The 10,469-nt window shown below is 41.9% G+C and overlaps 1 protein-coding gene across 1 annotated transcript in view; it reads right to left on the bottom strand.

Annotated features, from left to right (window-relative positions):
* Window positions 1–10,173, bottom strand: part of PTGER3 (prostaglandin E receptor 3 (subtype EP3)) — a 31,576-nt gene extending 21,403 nt beyond the window's left edge. The window contains exon 1 of the mRNA XM_012722770.1: window positions 9,125–10,173. Within this exon, the coding sequence (XP_012578224.1) occupies window positions 9,125–10,021 (897 nt within the window). The 5' untranslated portion in view covers window positions 10,022–10,173. The remainder of the gene's footprint in view (window positions 1–9,124) is intronic.
* Window positions 10,174–10,469: the final 296 nt, after the last annotated feature.

The raw sequence follows: 10,469 nt of genomic DNA on the forward strand, positions 1-10,469 counted from the left end.
CACAGGTCAGGGGTCACACAATGCTGCTCATGCCTCATGGCTCTTTAGATAGTTGTCCCACCTATTTGGGAAAACATGGATGTTGGTGATCTACCAACAACAACCTAGTTGGTGACTCAAACATCACCAATGGTATCAAGATGTTATCAGAACACAGTGAAAGTTCCACTTCACTTTTAGAGGAGTCCCTAGAATGCACCTTTTTAATTTAATTTTTTAATTTATGTTTCAGATGCAGACTGTCTTTTATAATGTCATTATTAACAACATCCATCTTCAAATTTTCACAAAACACACACAACAGCAGCACATCTGCAATCACAGATTATGATGCTTAGTAAGTGGGAGGGACATGTGATTAAGTCTACTATCAGGAACTATGAAAGGATTAGTGAGAAAGTCTTTTTGAAATTACACTAGATATATGGGGGAATCAATAATTGCTTTACAATAAGTAGACTTCCAGTTCAACCTGAACTTTTGTTATCCTGTGACCAAGATTTTTTTTTAACCAAGATTTATTTATTTATGCATACAGAACTGGGGTACAGGCTAGAGGTAGACACCAAAGACAGAGTGGGGAGCAGAACAGGCAGATTGATGAAGTAAACTGCTGAGGGGAGCAGCAGGCAGGTCAGGAGAGATCTTCCATGCCATGTGGGTCACCTCCCTTGCTGGGGATCGAACTCGTGCTGCAGTGATTATGATAGCTTCCTGTGCTGTGCTTCAACCTGTTGTGCCACCAGGGAGGACCCTCACCAAGATTTTTAAAAGAATGTTATTTGGCATAGGATTTCTCTTTGACTTATGTTACATGACTTTTACTTAGATTAGCAATGAATTTTCTTTTTTTCCAATATAATTACGTGTGGAAAATCAAGTCTCCATTTTCCTTGCTGCCACCATTTTTCATTTTTAGATGTAAGGCCCTTTAAATAGTTATCAGGGAAGATTAGTTCTGGTAAAATAATAATAGAGATTTTGAAGAAATGCCAAAATAAGACACTGCAATGTCCTTCTTATGAATGTTTCACAAGAGAATGTCTGGGTCTTCCACTGGATAGGAAAATGACATTTTGTGCTATTGTGTATGACAAATCATATTAATGCCTTGGCAAGGCCTGGCCACATTCTGTGACTTTCATGCTTTGGTATGGTCTGACATGCTATCCAGTAAATGCAATTCTGGGATGTATCAGTGGGAGATACATTCTGGGAGATATCTGCTTAGCCCCAACATTTCTTGTCTCTTGTGAATAAGACAACCAAAGTACAGGCTCTACCTTCAAGAAGCTTGCAGAATGATCTGACCTCGGCCAGTCATTAGTTGCACAATTAATTCTTCTCAAACATTCATGAGGCCAAATCACACTGAATAAAAGAAATCCCTGATGGAAAGATAGATTTTAGGTCAGAGCAGTCGGTAGCAGTTACTTCCTAGGCTTAGGGAGAAAGCAGAAACAGAATTCAGTCAGCTTTAGACTTAGAGAGTTAACTGGCAGTATAGAGGAGGAAAGGATTCCAGAGCAGAAAGAATGCAGCATGGGGGAGGAAAGAAGGCATGAGTTACAAGTACTTGTAAAAATTTATGCATAGAGGTTTATTATTTTTCTTATTTTCTCATAAAAAGTTACATTCTCCAGCACATTTTCCCTCAGTAAACTGTAACTGCTCAAGTTGCAAACCATCATTTGTCTTCTCCAGTTGCTTGGAGGAAATGATCATCCAGTAAATATCATCCTAATATTCCTAATAAGAAGGATATTCCCAATTATTTTCTTCTATATTTATCGTGGTTTTCATTGTAACCCTATAGAATGGGTTAGGGAGGTGTCTGCATTTCTACTTATAGAAAAAAGGGAAATAGTTTGCAAAGAAATATTAAATGAATTATTTAAGGCCACATGGATTAATTGCTTATATAAATGGAACCAGACCTTGTCTTCTGATTTGAGTGCTTAGATATTCAGTTAATAAGCATGAATGGGCATACCTTGTATGGTAGGCAATTATAATGGTTCCTAGGAAAAGAATAATGTGCAATATGAACACCTGCACTCAGAAGTCTAAGAGAACACAAAGTTCATTAACCAATACATCCAATGACATGTGACTCAGGCAATGACAGGGAGATGCATGGTAGGTGCTGTGGACCCAAAGCATGGGATCACTCAGCGCTGTCAACAGAAGATCAAGGAAGTTGTATGGAGCAAAGTGACTTCTAACAGTGTCTTAGCCAACCCATGAAGGGTGTCCATGGGGCACCTGTTTTTTTGAATGACTAAGGCAAAGTACAGAGTTGAAAAATGGAGAGAGGTATTATGAGTGTAGAGTCAAAGAATTTCTTCTTTTCAGTGCTACTCTGTGTGTGTTTGTGAGTGTGTGTGTATATATCTCAGTAAAGAAGTCACATACCATCCAAATGTCTTTTCTATATAAGTTATGATGCTTGCTATAAAATGCTGACATACACTTAAGAGATGTGATACAAAGGGATTCCAAGAAAAGTTAAACTTCTTTGGTGATTCTTTAATATATGAATGTTGGGCTTTTCTAGGGAAAAGAGGGACTTTAGATGCTATGTAATAATTTTCAGGAAGCCTACTCATAGCTAAAATACAAACTCATTAATAACCTCTATAGTATGATAAATAATTGAGAAAAATGTGGGTGCCAGAATTTGATATTAAAATTATAGTTCTCAGAGTTGCATGACATTGAAGGAGGAAGTTAGGAAATGGGTATAGACAGTCAGTTAGGAACAGTGTGCTCTAAGTCCCCAAGACTTTTATCAGCCTGATTGAGAAACAAAGGGTTGGAACCAAGTGGTTCTCCTGCACCTTGCTTCCCAAGCCCAAATGTCTTAAGTCTAGTTATGTCTGATTGGCAAACAACTATAGTCCATGAGGGTGCCCCCACAATCCAGTAAAAAGTGGAATGTCCAGAACACTAACACAATAACACAGTGCTAAAGCAATGGGACAAAGTTAGTTTTTGGAAAGGTGGGCCAGGCAATGTTGGACAAATTCATAAGGTCTCCATGGACCTAAGAAACCTCCATGGACCCAGCCAATAAGTAAGGGACAATATGGAGCCAACTAACAGCCAACCCTCAACTCCTTGCTCTCTATATTCATGCTTCTTGCCCCCTCAGCAGCTATCCCTTGTAGAACCCTCTGTTCAGAGAGTTTTCCTGTCCTTCCTCTTGCCTATCAATAAATTTTTGCTTTTCTGTGACTTTGGTCTCAATGTTGAATTTTTCCTGAGAAAGAGCCTGCCTGGAGTTCTTGGACTCTGGGCCTGCTTCTCCAGCCCTGATTCATCATGAATGAAATAAATATGGCAGCATATAAAAATACTACACAAATGTAAGGAGTTTTATGTAGGACATCAGTCCCTGAATCCCTGCAAAGCAAGGCATGGACAGAAAACTTCACCATGAATTCAGTATCTCTCACCACTACCCCCAAAAGAGTCACAATCTGTTATAAAGGCTAGTGGCACATTATTTCTGAGTGTTATTCCCAGAAATCTGAACCTATGGAAACTTTCACAATTGAGTATTTGACCTTCACAGCTTTTTCAAAAGAGAAAGGTCAATGAGTCACAATTATGCTACAACTCCAGACCATCTGAATTTCTTCAAATATGATGACTTAAGAATTGTTTAATTCTTGGCTCTCTCTGATAAACAAAAAAAAAATCTGCATTTTTTTAAAGCTCTGATTTATCTCATTAATCTTCATGTTATACTAGTCTCTAGTTATAGCATTTAAATAACTCAGCATCAGTCTATGTGCATTATCTAAAAATCCAAGTAATTTGGGAGCTCCCTTTCTTACAAAAATCAACTTACCAAAAGCCCCTTTCAAATTTCTTTTGTTTTTGTTAAGATTAAAAAAAATTAAATTTATTTTCTGTAGAAGAACTGGTGTGTAAGCCAGAGATGTAGAAAGGTGAGAAGATTCATGAGATACAGACTGAAGAGAATATGCAGTTATATTGAGATACACTTCTAAGGAGTGCAGTGGGTGGCACAGGAGAGGTCTGCTATGCCATGTGTGGTAGCTCCCTGGCTGGGGATAGATCTCAGGCCCTTGAGGTAGCCCGTGGGCCACTGCCTTTCTGTTTTATTGATGCTTGATTCTTCCACATAAGAGAAACTAAAAATGGAATGGTCTTGTGTATCAGTTTTACGTCCACACTGTACAGATAACATGCACAGAAAGGCTATTAAAATGAGAATTCCTGGCCTCCATGAAAGCTAATCAAACAAATAAACAACAAAAAATACTAAAAGTAAACCCAAACTTATATATCTTGAATAAGAAATCTGATGCTAACATTCTTTATACTTGAGTTTCTGTATAAAGCTGAAGAATGTTAGTAGTGATGGCATCTTTACAAGATGCAATTAAATGAGGTAATGTACGAGAAAATATTTACCACAGTTAATAGGGCAAAGTATATGTGTAAGAAACTTTTTAACTCAATCATCAGCCTCTCTAATAGCATTAGTCCTCTCTTACCTTCTCTTCTCTGCTTCACCTCTTTCTACTCTTTACCCTATGGCTAAAAGGACCTGCAATAGGAAGTCACAAGGGATCTCAATTTTCCATCCCCAAAATATCTACACACAGAGTCATGCCAACCTTTTTGAAACTCTCTTCCCCACTAAGAAAACCCAAATAGAGGTTCTACTGCTTATTGGCAAAAGAATGCAGTCCACATCCTACATTCATCTTACATCCCCAATCTGGCCCCATGAACATTTTCAAAACCATTTTTCCTGGGTCATTTCCTGGTACATGCTCTGTTCTCATGGGCTTGGAACCTGGGCACTCTCACTGTCAGTCTCTAGGTTAAGGAATGTCATCCACCTCTTTTTTTTTTTCTCTCTTTTTTTTTTTTTAAGATTTATTTATTTATTCATACAGAACTGGGGTACAGGCCAGAGATGCGTAGGGTGAGAGGATTCGCCAGAGACAGAGCGGGAGCAGAACAGGCAGACTGAGGAAGTACACTGCTGAGGGCAGCAGCGGGCGGGTCAGGAGAGGTCTGCCACGCCATGTGGATCTCCTCCAGGGCAGGTGGGAATTGAACTCATGCAGAAGTGGCTCAAGCTTCTTAGTGCAGTGCTTTAACCCGCTACACCACCAGGGAGGGCCCATCCACCTCTTTTTAAAAAAAAATTATTTATTTATGCCTATAGAACTGGGGTATAGATGTGTTGAGAGGATTCACCAGAGACAGGTGGGAGCAGATCAGGCAAACTGACAAAGTACACTACTGAGGGGAGCAGCAGGTGAGACAGGAGAGGTCTGCTGTACCATGTGGGTCACCTCCCTGGCTGGAGATCAAACTCATGCTGAAGTGGCTACAGTACCTTCGTATGTAGTGTTACACTTCAACCAGCTGCACCACCAGGGAGGGCCCCTGCCATCCACCTCTCATAGGAAGCTTATTTTGGCAAATTCAGATGGGATTTCTTCCCATCACCAGAAGTATTAATTGCATCTTCTCTTGTATTGTTCTCTGTTTCACTTATTAATGGGGGAATTATGCTTCTCTGCACAGTGTATAATTCTTTGACCAAACTTTTTTTTTTTTAAGATGTATTTATTTGTGTATACAGAACTGGGGTATAGACCAGAGGTGCAGGGGCGGTGAGAGGATTCACCAGAGACAGAGTGGGGAGAAGAACAGGCTGGCTGATAAAGTACACTGCTGAGGGGAGCAGCGGGCAGGTCAGGAGAGGTCTGCCGTGCCAATGTGGGTCACCTCCAGGGCAGGCGGGGATAGAACTCATGAGGAGGTGGCTTTAGCTTCTTAGTGCTGTGCTTTAACCTGCTGTGCCACCAGGGAGGGCCTCTTTGACCAAATTTTAATAAATCTATAAGTTATTGAAAACCTTCAATAGTTCCTAAATGTAGTAAAATGCCAAAAACATTACAGAAAGAATAGGTAGAGAAGATTAGTCATTGATAATACTCTTTTCCATTGAATAATACTCTGTTATAAAACAGCATTATTGTATGTCTATAAAAAATTATCACATATATTTGCTACATGTAGTATAGGTAAGGCAAATTTGACTTGTCAAAATATCTCAGTGATTCTTTAAATTAAAATGAATCACACCTGTACTGTGAAATATCTTGAGCTGAAGCCTCCCAGTTTGCATTTGTAGAGATAAAGCAGGAACTCACTGGTTGGGGGTAAAAGCAAAAGTGTCTTAGGCTGGTTTTATCTAGTTTCAAAGTTGTAGATGAAGAACTTTGTTTCCCATACTGCACTTTTCAATTATTATATTTACTATTTTTAAGAACACTATAATACTGTTTGGGGAGTGCCAAGTTTACAAAAGTCCAAAATGAACTCATGGCTTTCTCTCAGTAACACCCTAAGGTTATTCTTGCTGAATACCTACTTGAATGTTCTGAAAATTAAATGCACTTTTTGGTGAAGGTAGCTCATAAATAACAATTAAAAAAAAGTCAAACATTGCATTGCTAGATTAACTGGCTGATTCCAGTAGAATCTGATGCCTCACATCAAGAATGACTAATGACTAAGACCTATAGATTGTCTGTGACATTGTTTTCCACTACATTATCATTTAATTTCACATTATGTGTTGTATTTTTGTAAAATTCCTTGAAATAAAAAGAAAGTTTTATTTGCACCATAGAAAAATCTCTATTTAAATATTTTTGTAGTGGGAGCCTATAGCAATTGGGATGTTATTTTCTTGTGGAAGCTCTTCCCAGTTGTAACCATTTAATATTTTTAATGTTGCCATGACTTTTCAGGGTCCTTTTAAGTAAGGTATTTGGTCAATTAGATTAGTCCCCTTGCCCAAGTCAACAACAGCTAGTAGGTAATCTATAAAATGTAAAAAAAAATCTCTAACTGTTAGCAGTACACGAAAGTTCAATTCACTATGTTCTAGTGTTTTCATTCTTTAAAGTCCCTAACTTAAGAAAGCAGTTTTGCCAGTTTCTTTCCTTTGAAATAATCCCAGCATTGTACTGTAGATCCTTCTGATATTTGCAGATTTAATTACAGTGGTGTACAAAACAAGATAGAACCATTTCCTTTAGTTTAAAAAGTACCTATTTTAGAAATCATGCATTTCTTCTATTTGATCACATTGAATTTACTTTATGTTCAATGTGTTTCATGTGAACTGTTAAAGTGCTGCAAACCAATAAATATTACCTGAATTCAGATATTAATTGAAATTTAAAAGGACTATTCCAAATGCAGTCTTTTTTAAGAGAATAAGTTTGGCCATTTTACATTACAATGTACATTTCATTTACATTCTACATGACATTTTCAGAAATGATCTAAATTCTTCCTAAGACTCATAGTATTACAAAGTTCTGAAATATCAACATATTACATAGTTTCTCTCCTACTTAAAACTATAAATCTGTGTTCCTGTGTGAGTAAGCATTTTATATATGCAACCTAATTATATTTTTTCTGATATAAAATATATGCTAGAGTAAACCAAAGGGTATGATTAAAATGACCATGGTAAAAAGTGATACTACTTGTCATTAATGTTTGTGACTGATCATGTTTAGTAGTGTTTACTAATTAGAACTATTTGTCTACCCTTGTCTGATCACTTACCTACCCTACTGCTCAACAAATTAGTGCAGGTTTGATAAGCCATGTGATGACGAGAGCCAGAGTTAGAACTCTTTAGAATACAGAGCTGTGACCAAACAGTGACTTTTGAGTGGCTGGATCACAATATAACTCTCCTGGTCACCAGCCATTACTGACTGGAAGCCATGACTTATGCTACAAATACAATACACTAGTGAAATACAGGTGTTCTGGCATGATTGCCTTGTCAAATGTAGGTGAGGGGGGTGAGGTAAATAGAACTAAAGTTCTATTTTAAAGTAAAAGGAATTTAAAACTATCTCTGGAACACATCAATGATAATGTGCTTTAAACCACTGAATGGTACACTTAAAAATAGCTAACATGACATATGTTATGTTATATTTTCCTACAATTAAGAATAAGACTATATTTGAATGGTTCCTGAAAAGAGTATTGGCTTCAAAAGTTTTCCCTAATCATCTAATCATTGTCAGATCTGACCATATAATGGGTTATACCTATGACAGGGACCAACTGACTCTTTCTGTAACACTGTTCTGTTGCAGAAAGGGGAAAAAAAATTGTTGCAGCAAACTGTTTTGGTTGCTTGAGACCTAAATAAGCATCTATTCATCAGGAATTAATAAGCTGCACTTACCCACAGAAATCTCTAGCTACAAATACAACAGAGGAACACCTTGAAATACAGTATAGGAGCTGGGTGTTAGACAAGGTGGAAATGTGAGTATCTTTTGTTCCCTGGCTGATGCCCCTGCGCAGATCTGGGAAAAGCAATCCTCCTATTCCAAGCCTGCCTGATGACCACAGGGCAAGCAAAGGTTGCTCACAGGTAGTTACCAACTGGTGGTAGCACTGACTGATTTTTGGTACAACAGCTTTATAGAGCCCAACACACTATTTCCAATGATTGAGGCTGGCTGCAGCTGCAAGGTGTGTCTTCAATCTAACTCCAATACAGTGAACCTGAAAGGAAGGTTAGTACTATACTAGGTGGACCTGGAGAGTGTGCAATGGCTCAAAAGCTTCAAGAAGGTCATGTCTACCAACTGTGGCCATTGGATACTTTTGCAGGCTTAAAATGACCCTGACATGGAAGAACTATTTGCAATAAGGAGAAATACTCCGACATCAAGTTACAGTTGTCCTCACCATTGTTTCCAATACACCTAGGAGGTATATCTACACACATGCTGAAATGATACCTGGACATTAGCCTGATCTTTGCAGTTAGAATGGGAGCAGCCCTTTCATCACCTGTGTGCATAGCCAGAGGCTGATGCAATGCCTAGCACCTGGAATGTGCTCAGCAGGTAACTGAGGAACTCAATTCTTACAGGGCAAATAAGGAAGAGCCAGCACAGTGGGCCTGCTTAATGCTCTGTGTTTGCAATCACACTCCTACAGGGGCTGCCTCTGTGAATCTTCTCTCAGCGGCCACACCCCCATCCAGCCCTCCTGAGCCCCTGGAACTACCTACCAGCAACGGTGACCAGCAGACCGACAGCACGCACATGATTCCCATGAGTTGGATGGCCGTCTCAGTCGTGATCCGGCCCCACTGGGCGCTGGACTGTGATGACGTGGCCTTGGCTCGGCAGCGGGAAACCAGGGCCTTAATAGTCGCCAGGTTGCAAGCAAACGTGACCACCAGAGCTGAAAGCCCCAAGAAGGCAAAGGTGGAGGCGAAGAAAAGGTTGCCCCAGTTGTGGGGAGAGCTAGTTCCGTTACCCCCGCCGCCGGTGCTGATGAAGCACCACGTCCCGGGCCATTGGATGGTGTATTGACCCACGCCTAGAACGGGTAACAGGGCGAAGGTGAGCACCGCCAGCCACACGCCGAGCAGCACCGCGCGGGTGGCGCGCGTCTTCATGTGGCTCGCATACCAGTGCGGCGCCCGGATGGCCAGCGCCCTCTCGACGGCCATGGCGCTAGCGATGAAGAGCGAGGAAAGCCCAAAGACAGTCATTGTCAGACCGAAGAAGGTGCACAGTCTCCCCGACGGGTCGAGCTGTTCCCAGCGCTTATTGGACAGGTACACGAAGATGACTACCGGGCTGGTGAGCAGCTGTCCGACCAGGTCCGTGAGAGCTAGCCAGCCGATGCATAGCAGGAACGACTTCTTGCGCTTACTCTCCCGGCGCCTGTAGCTCCGCGACACCAGCAGCATGGCCAGCGCGTTACCCACGAAACCAGTGATCAGCATGGTGATTGGGAAGACTACGGACACCGAGCCGCAGTCCTCACCCGGCCCTACCGTACGCGTGAGGTTGTCCCGCGCCTCTGCGGACTGCTCGGGACCCCACAAGCCGGGGTAGGAGTGGTTGAGGCGGGTGCAGAAAGGGGCGCTCCCGCTGTCGCCCCGGGTTTCCTTCATGTTGGCTTCGAGGTGAGCAGGGGATGGCGCCCAGAGAGCAGCGGAGGGAGCCGGTAGACTGGGAACGGACTGCGGCGTAGGTTGTTGGCAACCCGGGTTAGGGCTGGGGCTGGGGCTGGGGCTGGGATTGGGGCTGGGGCTGGGCTGCCCTCCATGTTGCGGGGCACAGCCACCGCCTCACCTGGCCACTCGGGCCGCGGCGCCGCGGCGCGTGGGCTTTCAGACCACGCAGGCAGCTCTGGGAAGCTTCTAGCTCCGCAGACACGGAGGTGCCGGGCCCCCTCTATAAGACGAGAGGGGCGGGGCGCTAGTGGGCGTGGGAGTAAGTGCAGTGGGAGGAGGAAGCAGAAGCAGCTGAGCGCCTCAGGGCTGCAGCCTGGCTGCTGCCCTGGCTGGGAAAACCATCAAGATACCGCACGAAATGATCCAGCACCAGGAACAACAGTTT

Source organism: Condylura cristata, unplaced genomic scaffold (genome assembly GCF_000260355.1).
Source record: "Condylura cristata isolate star-nosed mole 26May11 unplaced genomic scaffold, ConCri1.0 scaffold00008, whole genome shotgun sequence".
NCBI lineage: Eukaryota > Metazoa > Chordata > Mammalia > Eulipotyphla > Talpidae > Condylura > Condylura cristata.